Source organism: Rhipicephalus microplus, chromosome 7 (assembly GCF_043290135.1).
Source record: "Rhipicephalus microplus isolate Deutch F79 chromosome 7, USDA_Rmic, whole genome shotgun sequence".
Taxonomy (NCBI): Eukaryota; Metazoa; Arthropoda; class Arachnida; order Ixodida; family Ixodidae; genus Rhipicephalus; species Rhipicephalus microplus.
The window spans coordinates 130,930,312-130,958,290 of NC_134706.1; the positions used below are offsets into that span (position 1 = coordinate 130,930,312).

The 27,979-nt window shown below is 41.8% G+C and overlaps 1 protein-coding gene across 2 annotated transcripts in view; it reads right to left on the reverse strand.

Annotated features, from left to right (window-relative positions):
* Nucleotides 1-27,979, reverse strand: part of LOC142761641 (protein kinase C, brain isozyme-like) — a 198,248-nt gene that overhangs the window by 21,563 nt on the left and 148,706 nt on the right. The window contains exons 8-11 of one of the 2 annotated variants that reach the window (XM_075869731.1): nucleotides 27,252-27,782; nucleotides 26,387-26,575; nucleotides 23,129-23,269; nucleotides 6,911-7,201 (exon numbers count right to left, since the gene is read on the reverse strand). In XM_075869731.1, coding sequence (XP_075725846.1) covers nucleotides 7,043-7,201; nucleotides 23,129-23,269; nucleotides 26,387-26,575; nucleotides 27,252-27,782 — 1,020 coding nt within the window. In that variant the 3' untranslated portion in view covers nucleotides 6,911-7,042. Of the gene's footprint in view, nucleotides 1-6,910; nucleotides 7,202-23,128; nucleotides 23,270-26,386; nucleotides 26,576-27,251; nucleotides 27,783-27,979 lie in introns of those variants that run through there. The other variant, XM_075869732.1, reaches the window with a different exon arrangement.

Genomic DNA, 27,979 nt, shown 5'->3' on the forward strand with positions numbered 1-27,979 from the left:
CGCGCGCATTAAAGACCGCGCACTCCCGTAATCTGAACTGATCATCACCCAACATCATCGCGCACGTACGCTTTCAATTGCCTCAAATTTTCGACTTTGACTAGCAAGTGCTAACACGCGTCGTGGCCACAATCAAGCTTCTCTTGCCGTTGGTTTCCACGATTGTAGTAGCTATCTCGGAGGCCCCCGTTTTGCATTTCATTGTTCACCGAGAAAGTGAACCCGCATCCCCGGTTGCAATATATACAAACGGAAGACTATCGCCAACAAAAGCTGAAGTAAGTTTTTCTAAAAAATGACTTAGGAGCGTGTACTAGCGATGGACAGCCTTCCTGTAAAAACAAACTACGTTATCTGTACGGGCTTCTAGTCGACTAAGGGACTAACGGAGTAGGCTGGTCATTTTCATAATCTAAAAAAAAATGTTCATATATTCGCGTACATCTACACTCGCAGCCAAAGGACCATGGACTATTTTTCACGGGCTTAGCATTTTCGGCACCTCTCATGTACGTCGAGTGAATCTAGTAAAAAATATGGACAATTCAGACGGAATAGCAGTATATCTTTCGTTTTATATTTCTGCCGATGCGCAAAGTCAAGGCTCATAGTATCGGTGCACTGTTCCGTATTTGCCAGAATTTTTCAGTAACACAGTAGCTCAACTCAGCTCAAAAACATGGACATGCCCATGGGCGATTCTGCACGTAAGGGCGGGAGGGTGAAAGGCTGCAGATTGTGATGCCACCTCGCCGCGGCCATACAAAACGTTATATTGCGGAGTGGCACCTCCTGTAGAGGTCAGAATCTGCCCAGGCGGCGCTGCGAAAAACGCCGCCACCAGCGACCAGATCGCTGCGCCGACCATAAATGGGTAGTGCAAAGAGCCGTCCGCAAGCGAAAGTGCATAGGCCCTTCTCTTTCGTTGGCATTGAGGCACAGTTTCCTGAAAATCAAGAACCTGGCAAGCCTCTTCCTTCAAATCAAGCTCAATTCAGAAAAGTAAGCTCATCAATAGGAACTGCAGGTACAATGCAAAAGATGTTCTTTCGGTGTGCAGCAAGCGAGCTTTGCATGACATCGAAATCGAGGCAAGCACTCTGACGAGTGTTCTGTAACGCCTAAATGCATTAAACTTGGGTTTATACACGATGCCAAAGCATTGAAGTGCATACACGAGCAATCTAACGATCAGTGGTAGGAAACTCACCTTATCTGGCACGAATGACCCTGCCGATTCTCGCCTTTGCCATTGCATTCTCGATATATCACTCGCTTCCTGTGCATTGAACCGTTTTATTACGCATACCAGAATGTTGTTGACGGTTGTGTTTCATATGTATATACTGCAAATGGCGAGACATGCGTGTCTAATGCAAAACTGGGGCCTCAGAGACGTCTCCGGCAATTGCGAAGACCAACGGCAAGAAAAACCTGATTGTGGTCGCGATCGTTTTGGGATTTACCTACGTACGTGTTCACATTAAATTTCCTAGTTAAAGCTGGAGCTTAGACTCTTCAAAAGCCTACGTGCGTAATGCTGCGTGGTATCGACTTCAGATTATCGGTGGTCGCGGCGTGTTTGAACTTTATCACTCCCGTCACCTACATGTCTACTGTTAATTGCGCAGCGCACACCGCGGTCAGAGGCCCTGTTAAGATTCATAATCAATGATACCACGGTTCTTCGTCAAGGCTACTTAAAACAATAACAGTAGACATACAATATCACACTTTCTCATGCGACTAGCTGTGGACAACACGAGTAATTCGCTTACCTAACACATTCGCAACGGCCCGCACCCAGCGCTCTCGCCGTTTTGCCTCGCGAAAGTTGCGTAAATCGGTGAAATTGAAGTCGTTTATGTCCGTGGCGATTCAAAGCCCAACACCATAGCGTCGAGTGGGGTAATTTTTAGTAAAGCGCGCAGCTGTTGCGAGCTGCTCTTGCTTTCGCCATCGTTCTGGCAAGTAAGCACTTCATGGCGGTTCGGTGATGAGTTCGACTAGCGGAGAGGAATTCGTAGCTCTTTTCCCGAGTGTTCATACGTTTTCAATGCGCGAATACACTAAATAATTTAGCTCTATCGGTGTTTCATACACTGTAGTTGCACAGGGTTCCGTAGCACACAGTGCAAGAGTGTCTAGTTTTGCACTACTCAAATATGCGTCGACAGGTGGCGCTGCGTGCCTGCAAAACTTAATGGTTAGGTGGCGTTAGCCACCGCCTAAGCACTGCGCCATGCTCCCGACCGGGTTGCAGAAATTACGTGCCTTTTCTCATCTTGTAACCACCACCACCACCACCCGTTTTAAAGGGCACAGCCAGATACATCCATCCATCCTTCAGATATATACACATGAGAAGGAATTCTAATGGGAGCTGCGACGCACGTAGGGCGCTACAGTCATCATGGGAATGAAGGTTAGTAAGCAAATTCGTCTACTTTTCATTCTTAACTCAGTCTGGCTTCGAATGGCCTGAAACCAGACTATCGGCAAATGTTCAGCAGTTATGCTTCACAAACTTACACCTTTGAGGCTCACCAGTCCAAATCGGGTGACAAAGTTCACAGCAGTCTATTCTTTTATTCGAAACCAAACTTGAACACAGCAATAAAAGCAACTGGTACGTTTGAAGCTCGTAAGCATGAATACTAAGCAAACTTGTGCACTAGCTACGATTGCCATATAGTGGCTAAACAATCGCAGCACCAGAGGCATCTCTAGTTAAGTTTAGGAAACTCTATGGCGCCACCTGCGGGTGCGCTGCTTGCGCAAGCGGCTCGATGCCGCACGTATAGTGTTGATGTCGTAGCAAGCATTTGTTTTTACGTGAACAGATGACGCCACACTCGGTAAACCCCAGCAATTTCAGTTCATGGCGAGTTAGCATTTCGGTACATGGCGCTAATGAGGACCCTGGCTACTTGCATGATTGAAGTATTTTGACGTTTCGCAAGTTTGCCGTTTCCTTACCATGAACCCTTATCCAACATGTCAACTTTTTCTTCCTCCACGCTTACTTACCTACTTGGAATCATACCAGCATAAAAATAGCAAAGAAGAAAGCAAACAGAATACTTGAACACAACAGAAGTGTATATATTTCAACTTTCAAAACAATCACATAAACACAAGGTTAATAACAGCAATCTTGGCAAGCTCTGGAGAGTAACACAATGAAGCGACACTGCGCACTTATGCTTCCATTGATGCTCATAACAGGATACAAATGTGTGGCATAACAGCCTACTTGAGCAGCGACGACGCCGAAAGTTAAGCAACACTAGTCGGCATCTTCTGTCTAGTTTACAGCAGTACTGAACGACGTTTAGGTCCTAAAGACGTGCGTAAGTTGCCTTTCCTGACAACGCTCGTTAAGGCAAAAACTTTTGCAAAGAAGTAACACCTGTATGGTTGCTTTTGTTACAAGCTGCATGTGGGGATAGTGCTCGTATCATCCACCATAGACCTGAAGAATGTATTTTTCGCAACACGGTCAGACCAATAAAAGACGACGTTTTAAACACTTGGCTATAACCCCGGATATGTAAAAAAGTTTATGTTCTAGTGCCACAGTGCTGTGAAAAAGAGTAAGAACTTAGGAAATTATTATTTAATGTATATAAACTGTTCATACACGAAGGTTAGGACAAAAAAACCTAGTTCAAAATATAGACAATGAAGCTAAAGGTGCCAGAACACCGTACAATTACCTGGGACCAGGAGAATGTTTAATACTAAACAGTATGTCTATGTGGGACATTTTTTGCCTGAATTCCCAGAGCCATTTTATAATGGAATAGCACGTTTAGATCTATGTCCTTGAATGGCAGCATTCAATACGAAATTTCCGAGGTAAGCTCCACCATTACACCAATTGGCAGCATTTACTCTATAATAACGCCAACATAAGAAAGCCAAACAAATTGTACCCATGAGCGTTTCTTAAACAATCAGCACGACTTCAAACAAAAACGGTTACGACCTTACACGGTACTCATGCACCACTGGGTTTACTTAGATTTGTAACACCTGGTTGCTCCATGCACAGAACATGGCTGCAGAGCGTTTCCTCGTTTCACTGATGCGTAATTGCACGTAATTATTATCCTGAGCTGTTTCAATTCTCTTTTGCATTGGATTTATGCCGATGGCATGATAAAGCCACCATTTGAATCATTCAACATAAAATGGTAGACACAGATGACGCAAGTACACTTAGGATGCAATGAGAGACAAATACTAGAAAAAAAACAAATGAATATCTTCCCTAAAGGTGCGATGTATTTAAGAGAAAAAATTGTGCCCTTGATTCTGAATAGTACATACATATGTAACAAACAAACATTAGGCGTTCCTACAGAAAAAGAAACCCACCGGGAAGAATTGTGGGCAGCGAGTATTGCGTGGGGAACAAAAAATGACAGGTCGAGATTCCCGTAAACGCCACCACCCGCACACACTCTCAAGGCAATGGAGCAATGTTTCAGGAATACCTGGGTCATGTTATCACTTGGCTGTACTTCAGCTGCACCACTTGTGCCAGCCAAACCGTGGCCAACTAGAATGCTCACGAAAGCACACAATAGGAACCTCGATGCTATCTATATAGTAATAATGTGCCATCATTCACCCAATAAGTGCTAATGGTCGTCTATAATATCAAGGTTCGTATAAGTGGGTAGAGGCAATGCATGACATGCAAAATACAAAAAAAAGTGCATGAGGCTTAGAGCACCTCAACCTGATTATACAGCTTTTAAAGGATAATGTTTGGTTTAAATCCAATACTTTTTTGTCAAATGTGTCGTGAGATACAGATGCAGAAGTTGGACACGCAGGAGCAGGAATGAGTGTCATGACGGGAGGATTTCTCGCTATCACGTGACCGCCTTCAGAGTCAAGCCTTCAAGACGCAGTTCCTCACTAACTGGCAAACGAAGTTGAAGCTGGCTCTAGAATTGTTGCGACTTTCTGGGATATCATCGCTGATATATCGATGTATCGTATCTTACCTTCACAAAATACGTGCATGCAAAGAGAACATGGCAGCATTGCTTTAGGCTGAGCGTAAATATTTTTTCACAGTTCGATCGAAGACCGCAAGGACAATTTCATTCGGGTTACCTTCCACTGAAACATCGCACAAGTAAAAATTTTTATGGAATATTACAACTATATATCCTCAGTGCCACATTCACATATAAATGCAGCCAGTAAGTGTTCTCTGGAGTTCCCAGTCCTCGCATTTTTTTTCTTAATTTAAAGGCAGAAATCAAGTGTACCTACATTTAACAGGTCAAAAAGCTTCGATCGGTACAATATTTAGGAAATTCACAATGACTTTTCGACCACACTTAAGAACACTTTTCATCTCAGCTGTGACAACACAGCCATCTAGAGCTCTGGAACAAATCAGTTAATATTCAGAAAAACGAATGGTGGTTAAGATTCAGCCATTTCAGGAAGATTTAATGAAAAGCCTGCCCTTCCCCATGCTGAATTCCACGCACTTAACATAGCGGCAGCAGATAAGTACGACGTGGCATTTTTTAAACAAACGTTATGGCCATGTTTTGGGTGGTCATCTTCCAAAAAAACTTTTGCACACTGCTGAAATTGAATGTTTGGTCCCTCAATGGAATGCAATGCATAACTCTCATTTCAAACAATAAACATAGTCTGTATCTGCTGTGAGTTGCATAATTATGTTAGGTTTCGGAGAGCTAGTTTTAAAATTCAAAAGTGTTTTTTGCGGCCGCCTAACGTTTACGTAGGCCTGCTGGCTTTTCGTTGATGATCATTTCTTATACATCTGCATTTTTTGACACAGCAGAAGCAACACTTACGTGTCACAAATAGCTTTCGTTCTCGTGTAAATCGTTCTGAACAGTACCACAGAAAACGCAAGAACGTGGACAATTAGTACCGATTAGAAGACAAGTTACACTCTACAGGGAGCGAACGCTGTTTCGTGACGCAGTTCAAGCAAGCCTCTGGCACTATTCTCAGTACAGTACATCTGTGGATAGACATAGAGGTTAATCTTTTTAAACTCAATCTTAATGGCTACATCAAATCATTTTTTTGCTTTTGCCAATAAAAAGAGTATACTGTCAACAACAGGGATTTGTGGTCCAGCTGATCATGGAGATCCCACAACAACACTGTTGCTAGAGCATAAACTTTACATTAGTTATATTAAGGTACACTTCACTGGTTCTTACGGTGATTGTGCTCAGTTCAGAAAGGTTCGGTATCATTTCAAACAGGAGGCAACTGAGGCCCACAACAGCAGTTTGTGCTAGACGTTCAAAGATCAATCCGCCTGCTATCCACATTATGTCAGATGCCTATCATGGTACAATGTTGAAGACGGGGGCACCCTCGAACACTTGAAACTCAAGCGCCTTGCACTCAACGGACAACGCAAACATGTTACGTACCAGAAGTAAATTGCACCATGCGATCGCTCTAAAGTGGCAAAAAAAAAATCGATGTGTATCTAGGAGGAAATTAAAATACCTAAGACATTTTTAAATAGCACACAATTTTTACGTTTGAAGAGTAATTATATCCTCACTTGGATTGGTCCTCTCATTTCCCGTTTTCCACCAGGAGTTCGGCGGAAGATCACAATGGGGCTTCTACAAAGTGTACATGTTTTCTTGAGAGCAGCCAGCAACATCTGCTAACCTAGCCTACACCCTTAATTTGCTTTTTCTGTGAAGTTTAGTGTTTCATAGAATATGATACAAGTCAAAACACTGCACGAAATACTGGCATGTTATGTTACCTGTGCTGGTTAATGAGGTGCAAAATTTCCAGCCAGGTTTTAGTTCGGCAGCATGGTGCATGCCAGTGCAGGCCACAGTGACACCAGCAACAAAAAGAAAAACAAAAACAGCAAAGAAAAAAAACTGCAGCAAGAGCGGCGGGTGCTGCCGTCAGCCAGCAGTGCAGGTTTAAATAATAAAGAAAAAGAAGGCAAAACCCAGAGGGCGCAGGTGGCACGCGTGCAATGGGATGAACATGGTTAAAAGCTGCAGACACCGCAGAATTGGTTGTTGACGAAAGTGAAGCCTTGAAACTCGTTTCCAGTGAGGCTACGCATGACGAGTGCGTCACCAGGGCTCAAGGTCAACTTGGCCTGAGTGAATGCCGGGTCAAAGTTCTCGCCAGACCGGGGGTTCTTCTGCAAGGGGGGTCAGGAGTATGGGAGAAAACGTAGGAAGGCGGGAGAGGTGGGAGCAGGCAAAAATGTGAAACCAAAAAAAGAAACAAATCATAGTAGAAAGCTGCTGCAGCCAGTAACATAAGCACAAGCCATTACACTAGATGCAAGCAAGAGCGTGTACCACTAAACAGCTACATTTTCTGGCACTCTGCTGAAGCTAATTTGGCCACACGGCGCCACGCAGGGGTTCTACATGATTTCACTGTACTGCACGTCACCACACAACGCACTGCTACGTTCCTGTCCACGAACCTCCTGCAGATTGCTGTGCCCCTCGAGCAGGCTGAAATTTCGAATAAACTGAAGAAACATGCAACTAGGTCTGAATGTAACAAGCAGCACTGCACGATAATGAAATTCGCCCAAGTAACTGGGCTTGCAGGAATATGCGATCCCAAGTGGCACAACATTCGGCACGTTCTGGAAACAGCTTCAACAGTACCTACATCGCCATGCACATCACTTCACAATTGTAATGACCAATGTAGCAGTCACCACCTGAAAGCACTCCCTGAGCATTCAGCGAAAACTGAGCAATTGTCTGCACTAAGTAACTCTACAAAAATGCATAAACATTAGTTTATGAAGACTAACTTTAGTGTGTCAGCTATGCAGCCCCAAGAAAGGTAAGATGATGTTCACTTCATGCAAAATCAGGTTAACTAGTGAACAAACAAGGTATAAAGCAAGGCAAACAAAACAGGTACTGAAGGTACTTTCCGTAATATTTTAATGGTAGTATTACGGGAACAGCTGACTGTCGCTTATTGTACTTCCACATCAAAGCTACCAAAGGCTTTATGAGGGGTCTATATAACTAGCGCAATGGGTCGCAGGGCTTCTTTTGGTCTCGTGAGCCGACCAGCATTGACATTCTTTTTCTTGCAAATAAACTACTGACTTCTATCCTTTTACTACCACATACAATCTTAAAACTCTTTTAAAAAAGGCGTTTCCAGGTCCTCTTCAATTACATTTTCTGAAGGTCTGCCTTAAAACGCCAGCATATACTCTTGAAAATGATGCGCTAAGCAAGCATGTTGGTATGCACGCAGCGTTATACTAAATGGTGCACAAACTGAGCCCGGACAAGATCAAACAATACGGGTGCGTTGTGTGGTCTCATCTGCGTCCTGTACAATAGTGATTTGAAATAACTATGGGCACTACTCTACTGCCTCAAAGCTAACTTTCTGCACACTAAACGCGATAGGTTGGGTCGCAGTTGCACTGCACTAACAACGATTCTAAATAGCTTTCTACTGAGCTATATAAAACACGAGTGGCTAGCCCGGTTGCCACACTACCACCATAAGTACTGTAATTTCCTGTCCTTCCACACTAACAAGAATGACACTGCGAAGCCCTTGCAGTATCATCGCAGTATCTGTTTTTGAGTGATAAGGAATATATAAATAAATAAATAAAAATTTCCTGAGCCCTTGCGACAAACCTTAGCTAATGCATCGAGGCTGGTGCTGGCCAGGGTAGTCTCTCGAAAAACAAGTGAACTTCATAAGCCAAACTCACGCACCTTAGGCTAGTTATCTCTGTTTACAAGGCTTGCTGACAAAACAGAAGGCTGGAACATTGAGCTCTAGATACTACCGCACCAGTTGCAAGGTGACAATCGAAATAAAACTGTGCTGCAACCAATGTGAATTAAATGTAGTCTACTTAAATTAAAGCATATTTTGGGTGAGACATAAATAAATGATTTTTCGCACATTCTAGGTCAAACAAGAAAACACTATAGCAATAAACAAACATTACAAGCAGCTTAGCTAATAATGTACAAAGGGAAATAGAAAAAAAAACAAACAGCCTTAAGCTGCCGCCATGACTGCTAATTGAGGAGGTTTATTATTGTACACAATGTTCCCCTAGTATTAAAAAAAGAAAACATCAGTAAGAATAACAATTTAACATAACCCATGGGCACTAATTGGTGACATCAGTCTGCAGCTATTTCGTATCGCAGCACATGTACTCTATATTCCATTGCAGTCAGCTGAACTAAACCAATACCAAAACGTCCGTTTCCCTTGACTGCTTTATTCCATTAGGCATCTTTGATCATACTCATAATGGGCCTTCAATGACTGGCCACAACTGATGCAAAGGCCAGCTTCAGCCAGAACAGCACCAGTTATGTATCTGAAGACTCGTATATTCATTCCTCTGCAGGTGCATTTTTCTAGCGAAGTGATATAGCAATGGTGCACCTCTCCCCCTCAGCTGTAGAGCATGTTTGCTGCCCTCTTGGCAAGGCTAGCAGCCAACCCAACAAAATTTGGTGGAGTAGCCACAACAAATTTAAAGACTAGCAATATTTGCTTTTTTAAATGAACTGATGCAGGCTTACTGCACGAAGAATAAGAAGAGTTAGGTGAATACAAACCACAAGTGCAAGCCAATTATCTACATCTAATTCCAATGAAAATTTTGCCGGCACATGACAACTTATAAGCAGACAGCAGAAAGTTTCTTCGCACGTTCCCCACAAAAGGTTATCAATCGGAGAGCACTAACCTTGAAATATTATTCTTGCTTTCATTGTCTTTGCTAGCTGTCTGTCAGTTTTCTTTCTCTGTGCCCTGTCAAGCTAGCGGTACCGAGAAAGCACTTAACCCAGCAATTAGAGGCACCTTTGTACCTCGAATTATATTCACCTTTCTTTATCCACTTTTCCGAGGACTAGCACCTACAGTACGCAAAAAAAATCTTTGAACTGTTGTTCTGTGCAGTATCCCACGACAACTTATTTATTGCCTACATTCAGTGCTGTTTGCTTCTAAAACATACTATAAAAAAAGTTGAGCATACCTACTGAAACAAGTTAATGACATCTGGGAGTACAACTGTCTAAATTGAAAGGCGAATTTTGTACTTTTGTTTAAAACATAGGGATAAAGGAGTGAGCAGTTAGATACATTCATGTTATTACCATTCCTTGGAGGTGAAAAAAAATTGCAGTTACTATGACTGAAATGTTTGTTTTCCCATCTACAAATTTGCACAAATTATTCGTTGGCACTTTGAAGTTCCTATTATAAAGAGAGAAAAAAATTGGATCGAGTAGACTGCCATTTTCATATTCAAGAAAAGGTATATAAACTGAACATGTTTTTTTTGGCCACTGTACCAATATAAATCACTTTCTCTTCACTTGCAAAACAAATTCAACTGCTGTTGTCATTAGCAGAATTTTAAAATTTGCCAGAAATTTATAGTTAAATTTCAGCAATTTAAGACAACTATGATGGAGAAATATGTAATTTTCACAATAGACAACCCATAACTAAAAAACTATCAATACTCCATTTTTAAATTTACAGCTCTTCACCAGAGCATCTAAAGACAACAAACCAAATAGAGAAATGTTCACTTAATAGCATGACGGTTTTATAAAAGCACTACCGAAAGATAACAGAGTTTCAAAAAGGTATACTTTTATAAGCTTTAGATATGTGTGTTGCCTTTGGTTCAGTAGAACGGCGGTATTGTTTTTCATACATTAGTTTCGAAAATTATTCCATAAGAAAAGTTCTGAGACTTGCGATAAAACAACTGGTAGCACAAATACTTTTTTGGCATAGGTACTGAAGTTTACCTTTCTTGTTATAATGCAACTTGCCTAGACAAGCTCGGTAGTGTGGTTGTCATGGGACCAATACCTCTATTGCTGAATATTAAGATAAAAGCTACTAAGGCAAACTTTCTTGCATAGAATCATTGCTGCCTATGTGTATCTGCGTTTTCCGCTCCACCAGAGCCTTACCATTGCTAAGCTAGTGAGGGGCAACGAGGTTGCACAGGGCACCACAAAAGTTCTCATGCTTATTCATTTGCCATGTGCACAGTTTCATGCATAGCCAAATCATGCAGGACACAGAACAACAACGTGCAGCGGAGCGAGTAGTTAGCGGCAGGCATGTTCCCGGCAGATTAATGGCACAAATCGGTAGAAACAATCGCTTCTAACAGCTCCTCACACATTGAGGTGTGATGACAGAGATGAATTCATTTACGAAAGCATGTGCAAGGTCTCCTTTGTCGGATGTCGTGTGAAGAAATACTGCCATATAGTGGAATTCCTGCAGACCTCAACGAGATACAAAACTATGCACATGGCTCAAAAAAATAGAACAGCACACTGCAGACATCTTTTACAACATGCTTCGTACACCATGAAATAGTCAGAAGAAAGTGTGAATTTAACCAGAGCAGTCTCACACTCAGCTGCTGCTGGTTTGACAAGAATGTTTTCCGACTGCTGTCTTAAAGGATCACTTGTTGATGTACAGCCACCCATTTTTTTTAATCAAAACATGCTAGCGTTAAACACCCTGCTTATAAATGCCATTTAATCAAGCACAGCCGTGAAATGAATGCACACATGTGCCTTATGTACAGTCTTTTTCAGCTACCTTCTGCCAGGCTGTTCCGGGTACTAGACACCGGGACACAGGAGATCGGCTCTTATTGACTGGTGGTCCATGCTGGCCCGCAGAGTTAAAAAAAAAAAGGGGGCGGCTGTACATTGATGATTGCAAAGTTTTTTGCAAAACAATCTATGGAAAACCCTTACACTTCATTTCATTCCTTTTTTTTTTAAATTCACATACCTGTTCATCAGGATTAAAAAAACGTTGGCTGTATAAATGTTTAAAATGTAACACATCGAGACCCCTTCCTGTAAATGCAACATAATCGAATACTCTTACAGATTCAATTAAATGGACCAATGAATAAACCATAACTTAATTTACACAACTCTTACAAAACATCTCTAACAGAGTTGGTTTTTGTATGCATTTTTTGGTTTACGAGTGTTTTCACACCAGAAGTAGCAATTCTAGCTATATCGAAGGCATAACCCCTCAATAGAGCTTATTTAGTGACAATGTAGCCAGATACACAAGTACGCACACTTTCACAGCAACTGGTTTGTCAATGTGGCCTGCACTGATTGGTTTCTGTTTTGTTCAATCAGGGCAACATTTACCTTTCTTTTCTTTGGAACTGAATACTGCCAGAGCATACACTTGGTGCCGCATCCATCAGAAAGGTGCACAGGAAGGTACAAAAAAGGTGTTGAGCCACAATTTCTTTGTGCCTTTTCTGCATGTATGCTTCAAGCTTCGCACTTTGAATCAAAAACAAAATGTATGATAGGCTATGGTAAGTTAACTTCCACTATAGCAGAACAGTTCAGTTATGCTTCACCTTTCATTGGTTCAGTGCTAGTGTTCTAAGCAAGGCATGTAAATATTTTACGCAAAAAAATGCAATAAGAGTATTTTGTATGTACAATTAATGTGAACCGGTGAGGTCTAAAATTACTTGTTATAAACCTGTGTATAGACTATAAAATTATTGCAGTGATATGTGATATGATCTATGGGTGTGTATTGACTTACAAGTGGTGACAATGTTTAAAGGTGAGAGATGGACAACAGCATGGATGACTCCTCAAGGCCTTTGCGGCCAAAGGCCTCGAGTGCTTTCTCTGGCTTTCCGCCAGTGCTTTTTCTACCGTAACTACCACAACAGCAACCTCTTTTGAGTGGTCCTGCTAATGCTTGCCTGGGATATGTGACGCGAAAACAATGAACGTGTTTTAAAAACGTCAACCGTGAATCAAGTCCAGAAAGCGGATCTCTACCGATCAACATTGCTGGATGAAGAGGCATTTGCTCTCGGTACAGTAATGGGATCTATTTCACTGCATTGTATTAAAATATGAAGCACGATCATTGATTCACCACATTTCTCGCACGTGGGTAGGTAACAACAAGACAAAAAGTATGAGTGTGTACTGTGTGTGCGTCTTCTTAGTCTATGATGGTATTCTTAATGAGCAAGTTGTACATGACAGAAAACTGATTAATTCAGTGTCTCAGTTCTGGTAATAGGTGAGCCGACTATGCCACGGATCAAGCGTGAACTGCCTGTACTTGCACATCAAGCTTGTCGTTGCACCAGCAGCCCCATATCCCAGCAGACCATCAATATTTAGAGGATGTCCACAAATGGTCTGAATATCCAATGTTATTTGTGAATATTCAGTAGATATTGAGTGGACACTTCTATTTGAGATTAAAAGTGGATATTCATAAAATATTCATGAACATTGTTTTACTAACATATATGCCTAAGCGAGTTCTAAGCAAAGGTCACGGAAGCGAATCCCGGCGGCAGCGGCATTTTTGATCTAGACAGAAACACATTAGGGTCGTGGACTTTAATTTAGGTGCATTTTAGAGGACCCCAGGTGGTCGAAACTTCCTGAGCCTTTCACTACGGCATCGTTTCGGAACGTTAAACCCCAACAAGTATTAGCATCAAGACGCCAGAGATATTTTATGTATAAAGATAACAGTAATGTGCAGCCTTTTCTGTTTATGTACATAGAGCAATGAGATGCTTTTTTCAATAGGTTATATTTTTGTGAAAATGACCTGATTTGTACACATACTAGTTTGCATGTGAATGAATGCTTTTGTATTCATTCACACTTCAGCTACTGCAACATTGTAGGATCGCATGCAAGTTGTGCAATCAAATTTCAGATTAGCAGCTGTAATGAACAATGTTATTCTATGTATGCATCCCTAAAAATAATTTCAAAAAGAGACTGATTTCAACAACAATTTTTACATGTTACACCGCAACTAGAATATGTTGTAAAACTTGATCGTTGTGGGAAGTCACTCGTAAAACGCAGCCTACACCAGGTCGCCAATATCTCGAGTAGCAAATCGGAAAAACGATTCTGCTGCACTGAGCTGAACACACTTGGGCCACTCACAGGATGTGATGGCTCGTTCGGGGCTCGATAAGTACAACAGTAAATCCCACGCCCTCTTTCAAACAATTACGGGGGATTACTTCACATTACCGCGCTCCCAACTCTATGGCCGCGCCATCTGCACATCAGCCATGTTGTTCATTGCATCGTCTAGGCCTCTGGCCGGCTCTAGCCACATCCATCGAACACGCTTCCTTGGCTAATGGCTAAATCATACAAATTGCTACACAGTGTACTTTAGAATAAAATACTTACAAAAACGTAACTGTTTATATAACACAGAGTACGCAGTGAAAGCACTGTTAAAAGTGTGAAGATTTTCATGTAAACCACGTGTAAACAACCTTTTTTTTTTTTTGAGCTGCCACGACTACTTGCCATTGGCTCGCTGCAAGTTGAACGCAGCCGAGACAAGCCCCAGTCAACATTGTTCGCTGGTGGGTTGCTACAGTGTAGTACACTGTAGGGTTGCGCAACGTGAGGTACTACATTGTGTGTGGCGTGCTTGAATATCGTCGTTGGGCTTATCCTGCTGCTGAAACTGTAAAAGGTTGGTACTCTTTCCTTTTCAACTTCGAAATTTTCACCCGAAAAAACCGAATCCAGCATAAGGCACGCAGTCTCGCGTTGTGGCTGTAATGTGTTCGTGATTCATCACAGCGCATGTCTAGAAAGGGCCCTCCTGCTTTTATCGTTCCTTTAATTGATCATGATAAGCTCATGGCCTCGCCCTTTGATACGGGTGATCATGGGCAAAAAAAAAAAACACGCTTGAGTCAAATAATCAAAAAAACAATTTGGTTGTATCGCAGGCCGATTTTCCCTGTACACTTTCCACTTGCGAGGGTTAGGCGTGACCTCCTCCATGAAAGTATAGAAGAATGTGGTTTTAGTCAGAGAATATTCACTATATGTAGATATAGACTAATCAGTAAAGCATTGCATCAGTGACTCGTAAAATTGTTTGACCATCACGTTTATTTGTAAGTATCATTTGCGGTCGTCGACGACTTTGACACGATGGAAGCTGAAGTTGTACTGGCGTGAAGGTTTGACGACAGTACATGCTGCTCGCCTTGCGCCAAACCTGATAGAAATGTCCAGCAGGCGAAAGCTTTGACCAAGCCTTCGGCAGCGTGGGCGATATATCCAGCCAACGTGAAAGCAAGAGGCGGGTGCGGGCTAGTTGGTATTCTTGTTTACCGCAGCTGAAGTGCTAAAAAGTAACAATGGTCTAAGGAAACAACTAGGACAAGCGCTAACTTAGAACTAATGTTTTATTGCAAAGCAGCAAGAATTTATGCCCGTCACATGACATCACAATGAAATCAATCAATGCCCAAAGATAAAGAAAAAAAAACTAAGCAGCAGTGAATTTGCAAAGAAAAATCTTGTGCCGGTGAGTTTAAGTAATCCGGTTCTTCTTTTGTTCGTGCGACGAATGGCTTGCTGATGCAGCTTCGACTTGCTATCGCCGCCGCCTCAATGATGAGCCTTAATTACACTATTGTTAGAGTGATTAGCAAGCAAAATTGTTTTATCAAACACCGGCTTGAACTTGCATTCTGTGCAATGAGTCGCCAGGAAACCATCAGATTTCTTTTTTACTTGCTGGTTATGTTCAGGTAATCGCACATTGAGGCATCTGCCTGACTGTCCGGCGTAACTTAGACCGCAGGTGCAGGGTACTTCATATACTGCTGCCTTCTTCAGACATTGAACAAACTTATTCGGTGCTTAATTTTAGACTCGTTAGAAGGGTCTTCTCACAGGATTACTTCTTGCACATAATTGCAACAACTCATTTGGCGCACAAAATACCACAGAGATTCCCGCCCTCTAAACAATATTTAAATTGTGTGATATTTCATGCATATATGGGATCACAGTCACCTTTTTACTCACGGCTGCCTGAGAAACACTGCACGTGGCACTGACTTTCGAGTCTTTTCGCAGTTTTTCTGCTACGAATACCAGCAAGTGGCTAGGATACCCAGCTGCCCTCATATGGGCTATCTGCCCTCTGAAACTTTCCTGAATTGAACGATGCATGTCATCGTGAGAGCATTGCGCAAACAAGCACGGACAATGCCATGCTTGACCAGCTTGCTATATGCCGAGGCGAAAGGCAACACAGGCTTTTTAGAACGAGGCTCGTAGCTCCAACATATATGGCTACTTGAAAACTAGTAAGGCTACCAAAGGGTGGCTAACACACTTGTCTTTCTGCTTGTCTACAAGATAAGCCTCCATTATCTCTCTTGACGTCTTGTTTCGATTCGTATGTACCAAGGTAGTGTCGCGAAAACAAGGAGAGCACGCGCACTTATTGCAATGCATTGCCAAATGGGTGTTTGGGTGACCTTTCAGACTTGACTTATGCTCCCTTAGCCTCGTGTAAATGCATGTGCCAGTCTGCCCTATATATACACAAACACACGACAAAGGTATGCAATACACCACATTGTGCGCACATTCAACAAACTTGAGCTTATTTTGTATATTGGTCACTGTGTTACATTTCTGGTTGAACAACGCGCACACTTCTACTTTGTTTTTGGCCGGAAACACCACCTTTACATCATACTTTCCAGCCACCTTTTTTATGCTATGCGAAAGTGTGTTAGCCACCCTTCGGTAGCCTTACTAGAGAAAGAAATTTCGCTCATGTCTGTTCATCAATGAACTTATCGTTATTTGTGATACATGCACAGTGCACTTGTTGTTGTTTCCTTGTGACCAGAGAGTGCAGATCTGAGGGGTATAAAGAGAATGTTCTTCGAAAAATAAACCAGTTGTTAGATTACGCCCGTTTGTCTTTCTTCCTGTGTCCCTGCATGCTTGCACAAAAATTTCAAGAAGAAAAAAGAACTAGATCACTTGAACTCACGGACACAAGATTTTTGTTTGTAAATTCACTGCTGCTTAGTTTTCACTTTTTTCTTTATCTATGTATTGATTGATTTCATCTTTGTGCATTGATTGATTTGATTGTGATGTCTGTGTCACGTATATACTCTTACTGCTTTGTAATAAAATTTTAGCTGGAAGTCAACGCATGTCCTCAATGTTTCCTTAGACCGTTGTTTCCTTTTAGCACTTCAGGTCTTGAAGACATGAAAGTGAAAGGCCTTTTCTGTAAGTTAAATTTTGACTATATTGTTGGTGCATAAACACATGTGTGTTTGCTACGCGTGTTTGTGACCACTTTTGAGCAGTTATGCGTCATTTTTTTTTTCCCTTTAATCTCTCCAATATTATGTTTACTCTCGTACACTGTTTGTATACGCATGTCGAAACGGCAAAGCATCACGCTCGGGGCTGTAGCTGAGCATATAGGCCACATCTAATCATACCCGTAGTCCCAATGACGCGCATTCCTTGCGTTTTCTTTGTTTGTCACTGTGGCTGCATCAAGTGTTATGGACGTCGAAAGCGGTCAGAAGCGCTCTTGGTAGTACATAGAACAGAACAGAGAATACTCTGCAAGATATGTCTGCGACAGGCTGTGGGAATGATAACACTGCTAACAGAAAAGTTTTGCCACATAGCTCAAATTATTCGGAAACTAACCCGGTTGATTCGCCGCTGTTTGATTTTCTGTGCTAGTTCAGACAGCGCTTCTCACAGCCAAAAGAGTTTCATCTGCATCCCAAAAAAGGCTCTTCATTGGGGGTTGCCCAAGCTTGCATGTGGCCTATCAATCTTTGTGTTGTCTGTAGATGTGAACCATGCAGTGCAGAGCCGGACACTCTAGCGTTCTAGACCAACATGTTGCCCTCTGTACAAGCTGCAAGCAGTGCTGTAGATGTAGCTGAAAGCTGAAGTGCAATTTAAGCTGCTGTTATTCTCGGCCAGTTGTGCACTGCTCTTGCATATAGAAAGGCCAGCAGTTACAGCAACTGAAAATGTACAAGGGTAGCTTGGGCTTGGTTATTTCTACTTAATCCTCAAACAGCATGATGGACACGGACAAGAGAGGCACATCACTGTGTTTGTGGACTCTCTTGCCTCTGTCCTGCACGCAGTGTCTGGATTAATTACGAAAGTTTACTCTGTAACTTATTGTTAAGCACTGAAGTGGCCTTTATGTTCAAATTGCACATTAATAGGAAGAAAAGAAGGACAGGAAGGTTAGCCAGTTCTCAGACCGGCTGGCTATCCTGTAATAATAGATTAAACACTATGGTAAAAGAGACTACTAATTCGTGCATAATCTTGCATTGTGAATGTATAATGTAATCAAACAGGGCTATATTCATGCACACATAAATGTGTACAGATCAAACAATATGAGTGCTTTTCACCCTTTAGACTATGCTTTTATATATATGTCTGGTAACTATTACAACCATGGAACCTAACTTCATCATTATGCTCTGCTGGTGCAATTCATCGGTTTCTAAACAGCATGTTTAGGATGTTTAGACTAAATACCCCATATGTGGTGACACTCACTATTGGAACTGCAGTCATTGCATTTGTAATGCTGTTGAGGTAATTTTTCAAAATCCAGATTACACCCTGCAAATGTGCTTCATACACTGCTCGTTGAGCATCAAGTTTACGTTAGCTGTGCCAACAGTGGTATTTATACACATGCATATATTTGCAGGCTACTAGTGCCCTGACTGACTGACCACTGCCATCACTATGACAGATCCCCCACAAGACCTTTGCTGAATTTGATGGAATAAATTTGACTAAAGGCAATCATATTGAGTTAACAGTCTCATTATTTTGTAGCATATGGTGCGATTGCATGCTCGTCTGACCGCCTCAGTGGAACAGTGGCTAAGGTGCTCAACTGCTAACCCGAAGGTCACGGGTTCAATGCCGGCTGCGGTGGTCACATTTTGATAGAGGCGTAATTGTAGAGGTACGTGTACTGTGCAGTGTCAGTGCATGTTGAAGAAAACCACAAGGTCTGCATTTCCAGAGCCCTCCACTACATTGTTTCTCATTCGTACTGTGGTTTTAAGACGTGAAACCCCAGATAGTATGCATATGTGCGTCGCTGTACCTAAAAATAAGTGTCATTTGATATATACCAATGTTATCTGTACAAATGCTGTGGACAATCTATGGATGTTTACTCACGCCAAAATGGACATCCTCTAAATATTGTATATTAATATTGCCAAATATTATATCAATATTGTGTGTGGAACTGATGTGGACATTATATGAAGGTCCACTCTGTTCAAAATGGATATCCTCTAGATATTGTATAAATATTAAATTAACTTTTGCGGACATCCATTAAAGATAAAAATATCAAATGGTTGATATTTATTTGATGTCTACTGGACATTGCATGGTTGGCTGGGATTACCTTAGGCACCTGACGCGGACACTATTGCCAGCTGCCTACTAGTATTTATAATAGAATCAACACTAGGGCTAGTCGGTTGAGATGCATGGTATGGCTGTGGCTTAAGCGCATGAAGAAAGACAGAAAAGAACACAGGACAAGCACTTACTAGCAACTAAAATATTTATTGCATAAAAAAGAATATAAATGGGCCAAATAAAGATCAATTCATGCGTGTGAAGACTAAAGGTCAACCATGGCACCATGTTTCCAAATAATCTTTCTGCTTTTGTTAAATGACTGTTTTCATGTTGCCATGGCTCTCCTTTTGCCTTTACACACATGCATTGATCTTTACTGGTGCATTAATATTCTTCCCTTTTCAAATTTCTGCTACAACGAAAAATCCACGATTCCCCGTCAGCAGTCCATAGGAGTCAATGCATAAGTATTGTCTCCGCAAGGAAAAGTTTTTCTTCGATCCCCTCGCTTCAACGAAATTTTACAATTAAATTCCAGGCTTAGATACTTATTGCTATGCAGTCAACCAAATCATTAACATTTCGATGCGTTTTCAGAGCCTAAAAATGTGTCAACGAAGTCTAAGACACGCGTTGGCGCTACCCTACCAGAAATCGCTGCTATACCAACGCTATTCAGCAAGCATGGGTGCTGCCATTGCTCCGTAGCGATGGCAATAAGACTGCCCTATTTTTGTTTTGCCACTGGCTTGCTTTTGAGCCGCAGACAATCCGAAGCTGTAGCTCAGTAGCTCAGTTCATGGTTTCCTTCTCACAGCTGCTTGGTGCAACCGCGGCATGACGTCTTTTTTTATTCTGATGCTTATCATAATGTTCGCACTTAGCCAGTGTGGTAACTAATCAGCGCGGCTGTTTGTCCACATTAACAAAATGAGCTAGCCGCGAGTGATGGATGATAAAAATGGCATACAGTAAGGCAAAAGTTGCTGCTGTCCGATACCCTGCCTCTATCTGGCGTTCTCGGATACTTTTGACGGTGGACAGCTGCTGGTGTTACCATGTTAATGCAACTGTTTGGTTCATTCAAAAAGCGGTTTCAGGTGTTTCAGCATGCTTCTCCCTATGGCCTCGCTATGCAAGGGTGAGAATCACGTCCTGACACAGCTGGGAAAGAATAGGAAGCAGAGGCCATTTTTTGAATTTTGAGAATAAACATTTCTTTGTTTGGTGGCTCAGATCAGCTATATTTTTTTGAATTTCACTACAACAAAATTCTCGCTTCAACGAAATTTTTTCCGCGCCCTGTCAGTTTCGTTGTAGCGGGGTTCGACTGTAGTAGCAAGTAAGTTCTTGTCCTGCGTTTCTTTGAGTCTTTCTTCATGCTCTTCAACCATAACTATACCAATTATCGACAAGTTTAGTTGTGAATGAATTTGGATTGTGAATTGTAGCCTGACTTACACCAATCATACATCTATCTCACGCTCCAGTCATTAATATATTAGAGCACCTGTCATTCGTGTAACTGCCACTTCATTAACTCCATACACCTTGATGCTTATCCTTCTACAGCTAACTTAACAGTTAGCTGTAGAAGCCCTCCTATAGTTACCTTAAGAAGATGTTAGCAAGGTCCCCACTTGCTGGAGTTGACTGCAGTTTACAAAAAATAAATGCCATCCCATCTTCAACACTAAATAAGATAAACTATAACAGCTCAATCACGACAAAGAGCAAATTATGAACACTTCAACTGCTATAACAAGGTTCATAATATGTGAAACAGAAAGCTGAACCGACAAATGTGTAAAGATTGACATGGGTATAAAGATAGTACGGTGTGGAAGATATCTTGGTGATGTCAACGTAACATTCTAGTTTCACTTTAACAGCGATGCATAAGCCATGCTACAGGGCGCGACGTTGCATTTTTGCTACAGCAACAAACATGGCCAGAAGTGATGGCCCCAGATGAGAAGCCGTAAGCCACAAGCCGCTAAAGGCAAAAGCACCAACACAGCCACAACAGGTGACAATATAACGTGAGAGAAGAGAAGATCAAGGAGATGACAACACTGCATGACCTTCCCCAAGAATATTAGTTCAACACATTAAAGATTTAAAAGCACACTTAGAGCCAAAGGCTGTGCTTGCTGGTACTGAAGAGTAAAATACAGCAAGCAGTCAAAATGCACAACCAGCTAGTCTTATCCTTAGTGCACTTGAACCACTAAGCCTAGTGAGTGAAAAAAAAAAAGTTCCGAACCTCAAAAATATGCCATAAACTGTTACATACCCAAAGTATACTATAATCACTGAACGAACTCGCCATGAAAAACAGCATATCTGCAAAGCTGTCAGGCATGCTTCATTACCACCACACACAAATCTCACACTGTGCAAGAAATTTTTGATGTCAAGCTGCCACAGTAATGTGAAATGGGTCAATATTGCTTCACCTTCAAATTGCTTTTTGGAAGAAAACTTCACTGAAAATTTTGCGTACTAGGGTTGTTTAAATGCGACAAACAGTATACAGAGTAGCCAGTATGGTCCTTCTGGACCATACAAAGAGCAGCTTTTGTCGTCACAAATTATCCTGTTGAAAGAAATTAGTTGTGAATTATTACATGACATATCTTTGAATAATAAAATGGTGTAACCTTTATCAAAGGTTATCGTTATCTTATCAAAGAAGTTAAGGGTGGCTAACTCAACTGCAGCTCGAGCCGCATGGCTACATTGGCTAAAGTGTGCACTGGTAATATATTTCCCCACAATGGTCATTTCAGCTGAAAGAAAAATTGTGTGTCTTCAGGGTGGCAGCTGTGCAGCAGTAATGCCAGCGGCACTGAATACTTAATTTTTAGTGTCATCGATATGTGCTCCCATGCAGAAATGTGCTCTTGAGTGCTTGATACATATGGCACTTTTGGTTCATACAAATTTGCTGTGTGAAAACAACAAAAAGCACAAGAGAGCCATGCATGGTATCTTTCACTCGGAAAGAACCTACAAGCATCTATACAGCACCAAGCACTTTTTTATAAGTATATTTAAGTGACAGGTGATCACAGCCACTTTACCGCATTTTGAGAGTTTCTCTGGGCACCCTGGTCACCACATCGTTTCAGCTTGTTTCTTAAGTTGACAAGAAATAGCCACGGTTTAAAACAGTTTTCTATGAATCCCACATGTGTCATGAAAAGAGAATTTATTAGTTCATAGAAATTAACTTCCCAGCAGGCATAAGCACTGCATTGTTCAAACAGGTGTGATTAGAGCTGTACTTTTACAAATAGTGTGAATGGAGTGCAAGTTACACGTAAAACACGAACATTATTTGAGTGCAAACTGCACCTGTGACTCGATATGAGAAGCATTAAGATTTAGCCTTGTAGGGAACACACTCTGTTTTTTCAGCCACTAAGACTTTTCTCTGTATTCTTAGTGCAGAAAGTCGCCCATTTGCCTCAACAGAAAGACATGTCTGTTAGCCCCTTGTCTGCATAGACATCTAGCGCTTGATTTCAGCCATTTTATTAACTATACTGCAGCTGTTCTGAGACGTCTGCATGCTAACTAGCTGTTTTGTGCAGCCATAACGTGCGATACAATGCAACAATGCGTGGCTTATTCCCAGTCTTCATGAGCAACTGTAAAGTGTATGACGGAGCAACATTCGGTCACTTGTGCTCTCGCTCGGCCTGCACAGGCCAAGATGTTTTTGTGCGGGAAGGAAGTGGTCAAAGTGGGTGCATGCAGACAGTACTTACAATGCGGGGCTTGAATGGTGGCTGCACCTCACGGTTCTCAATCTTGTCCCAATCAATGCGCCGGAAGAAAGGGTGTGTCCGCACATCTTCCTCGCCGGACAAGCCACAGCCCAGGCGCCGCGCCGGGTTCTTTGTCAAAAACTGCATACAAGGCAGAATGGCATTTTATGACGTGAACAGTTGCTGAATGATGACAAAAACTGGCGTGGTCAACCTTATTTGCTAATAAAACAAAGTTATTTATCTTAAATCAACCTGAAAGCACGTTCGATAATTTTGCTGTGGACCTATTTATGCCTTCGTCAATGTATTTTACTCGTGCAGTTATCTTATTGGAGGTAAAAAAACTAATAAACAATTGTTTATTTTGCTTCACGGAGACATGTATGCAATAGAAACATTTTCATACCTGCCAAGCGTTTCTTGTTTGTAAGCCGTATTACAACCTGACTGATACAATCCTGCCTTATGTTCAAAAGCACCTGTTACGTTTATTTTCGATAATAGTTTTATTGTGGCACCTAGTTTGTTACATATATCCTAAAGCTGCATGATGCGCCTAGAATTACTATATGAAATTACCTGATGGTGGCATAAATGTTGACTGCTATGATGTTGCCAATGAATAGACATTTCATAGAATGGGTTTTACGGGTTCAGCAGAACAACAACTATTTTACAGTCACAGCATGTCTAGCTGTCAGTATTGTCATCTGGCAATGCGACACTTCTTTCTCATGTTTGGTTATCGCCCCATTACACTTATAAGTGCTCATTAGTACAAACAGCTTGTAATTCAATTGAAGGCTGCGGCGCTCTTCGCCGCTATCAGTGCCAGAGTGTATTGCTGTAATTGAACTTTCCATTTGGTGGCCACAAGTTCGGCCAAATAAACAGGTTCATCTTGGATATGCCGGTCGCTGCATTTGTTAACACCACGACCCATGCGACAGAAGCAACAGGACTCATGAAATAGAAGGGACGAAGTACAAACTCTCTGCTCAACATTCACAAAAGCTTCTTTGTGACTTTTCATGTGTGGCATTGATACTATGCAACTCAATTTTTTTTACACGATAAATGGTACAGATTGGTTATGCACAAACATTTTAGTTATCCTCTGACACCTTACTATTAGTCAATTACAGGTTACGAAAGAAATATGCGGGAGTAAAAATACTTTTTGTGACATCTGTTATTGCATCTCAGAACTGAAAAGATCCACTAAGGTAAAACTGCAGCAGGATCATACATGCTTTACAGACTGGTTATTCAAAGGTTTCTTGTTGAGATAATCATTAACATGCTGTAGTTCATTTTTTACAAGACTTATGCACCTCGAATGCAGTGGAAGTGCATAGTGGTTGGATTACATGCAACGAGATGTCATCAGCCTTAGTGGCTGCCGTGAAAAAGGCTTGTAACACCACACCCACATACAGTAAAAATTTTAGAAACTAAAACTGCCTACCAACAGCAAGAACAACTATACCTCATGGTGTTAAGAATTTCAGCCGTGGCTGTTTGTATCCGAACACTTGGCAGCTTTTGTGAGACATTTTAACTGGAGAGGTATGCCATTTGTCCTATGACCTACTTGTAGGTCACCTATAAATCATCATTTTATAGCAAAAACATACCAGCCAAAATATAAGTTTTCTATTGATTGTATTGATTCTTCTTTAATTTTTTTCTGGCCTTCTAGTTCTTTCTGCAATACATCCTAGTGAATAAGCACAAACTTTTTTTGACGTCAGGCTGGCCTTGAAAAACAAGCCACTAAACTCATTTCTGAGAGCTGTGAGGCACTACTGAAAATTTGTGATGTTTGCCCACTCCCAATCAGCACACTTTGCATTTGGAGTTATTACTATTTGTGCTTCAAATTTACGCTTTAGCTGCAAGGGTGAAGCAACGTATCTGATTGCACCAAATAGGAGCATTATACGAAGTAAGGCTAGCAGCTAATTCTTTCAAAATCGAACCTTGCGTATGTGAACAAAATACTGGCATAATGAAACAGCGGCTGCTGCAATGAGCGAAACAACCTCTCTGCTGCGTACAACTTCATTACAAACTGAACGAAAAGATAATCCAACAAGCTATGAGCCATCTCTGATTACTATGACGATATAAGCGCTGATGTGCCCGTGCCCCTTCGAGCAAAGTGTGGAGTGCGCCAGAGCTACGCAGACACCCTCACAGTAGCCTCCTTGCGCAATTTGTGTCCGCTTGATTCCTGTTGTTGGCTGCACTCGCACCCTTCTCTTCACACATAGAGCATACGCTGCTCAGGCCAATGTTACTATTTGAAAGTTTATACGAAACATCATGGCGGTGCCGACGGGCGACAGAAAAACTGGGATTGGATTGGTCATGTAACTGCTATCGCCAAGCAGCTTAAAATTTGTTGATATATTCTCAGTTCAACCGCATTATGGAAAAAACTTTGAAGTATAGTCATGGTACTATTTACAAAGTGTTCACATGTTGTACTTAAGGTGTGAAAAGCCCTTCATTAGAGGCAGTGGCATGTTCAAGTGTCGGCAGTCCATCCTTCTGTGAAAGCAAGAATCATCATGCCTAGAGAGTCATATATTGCAAGTTGCAACACGCGCGTGGTTATAGCGTTGGCACTAACCTTCTTCAAGCGAATACAGAAAAAGGTTTCTTATATTTTACTTTACCAGCTCCGTGGAGACCCCGAGTTTACACTAGAGGGCATTCATATAGCTTTTTATGCTCTTTGTGTAGATGCCTGCATGTATGTCTGTATCAATAATGCACATAAATGCTGTACAAACAACTTGTACAACTTTTGCAATACAGGCATAGTCGCAGTAGCGAGGCACAATATTGCATTTAGCAAGTATAGAATGTTGTGAACGATATAGAGAACAGAACATAGTAACACGGCTTGTTCTTGTGTATAGCAACAAGTTCCTGATATAACTGCAGTCTTCGAAACAGCTAGCAAGATACCCAAGTAATGTATCAAACAATTGCAGGTTAGTTCCTCCATGTTCTATGGTACCATTGACAATGCCTCAACTTGTGCAGTCAATATCATGATGGCCACACAATCTCCAGCTTAGCGTAAATATTATCGACACGACTCAATACAACAAACTTGCACCAAATGCAAGCTGCAAATACAAGCTATAAAGTCGAAGCTAGAGAAGGGCATGAAAGATTTGTTGAAAGTCAAGACAGGCAAAAAAAAATAATCCGAGATCGAATGTGAAAAATGGTTCAAACCCCTTTGCAGGCTTCTTTGGCTTCTTTGGAAAGAGCCTTCGGGTAGGACACATTGTGGTCCGTGATGGAGGCGAACAGTTCCTCCTCGTCCTCGCCATCGAAGGGTGGCTGTCCCACTAGCATCTCATATAGGAGTACCCCGTAAGCCCACCAGTCAACAGATTTCCCATACGGCTGGTAGAGGATGATCTGCATGCAAAATCCATGAATGAAAATTGATGTCAAGTTAGCGACGTCTGAAAGATTGATGAATTAGCATAAAATACAAAGTCACAAGGACAGTGCAAACACACTACTGTCAACTAAAGCCACTACCAGCCATTTAAAAGTCCTCACTGCAATTTCATCACATTCCCATGTTATATGACCCCACCTAAATGTGCCTTTTCCTAGGAGGCAAAGTGCCATGTTTCACAATGAAACTACAATGGGAATTTTTTGATTGTGTGTGGTTGATAGCAACTACAATAAACTACAACCTATTTTTTTGTGTGGCACAAAAATTGAGTCCCGTTTTTTGCAACTCCCTGTTTGTGCATTGATCCCCACACTACAGACATATCAATATAGCCACTTTTTTGGCATCCTTATATTTTTTTTGTACTGCAGACTGTCACCATACGATCGAAGTATATATCTTGAAGGGAAGCACTCAATAATTCATTCATTCAATAGCATTATGCTTAAAGTTTGGTGATTGGGGGCACTTCGGAGGTATGGACATATTATTACAGGTGACTGTTACAGTTTCGCTTCACACGGAAAACTGGACAAAGTGACAGACAACCCTCATCTTCATCACTTCATCCAATCATGTTTTAGATGTGCACAATTTTTATCAGATGGATGTATTGTGGCAACCCACCTCGGGGGCGATGTAGTCAGGTGTGCCACAAAATGTCTTTGTGGTCTTGTCCCCCTGGATGCCTTCTTTGCACATGCCGAAGTCAGCAATCTTAATGTGTCCATCCTGGTCCAGCAGGACATTGTCCAGCTTCAAGTCACGGTACACGATGGAGCGTGCATGAAGGAAGAATAGACCAACAGCGATTTCGGCCGCATAGAAGACAGCCACGGGCTCCTTGAACTTTCCGCACTGCTGGATCTGGAACATGAGGTCGCCACCGTTGACGTACTCCATGACGAAGTAGAGGCGCTCCATTGTCTGGAAGCACGAGTGCAGCTGCACTAGGAAAGGGGGCTTGGACGCCAGCGCCAACACCCGCTTTTCCACCATGGCGCACTCGACGTCGTCATCCTGGATGATGACGTCTTTTTTGAGGACCTTCACAGCGTACAGTTCGTCAGTGCCACGTCGCTCGGCTAGTAGTACTTTGCCAAAGCTGCCTTTGCCCAGGACGAGAAGGAAGTTGAAATCGGATGCTCGGATCACATCCTGCGTGGGAAGAAATGCCCAGTTTAAGACATTAACCTTGGGTCTTTCTCCTTAAGAAAACATGCCAGATCACAACCCACGAACACAAATGAGCATTGTTGTTGTAAGGTCACTTTACACACCAGATTATCTATACCTTCATTGAATCTGATTCATTGCATTCAATCTGATTAGTTTACATACATATACCGTATTTA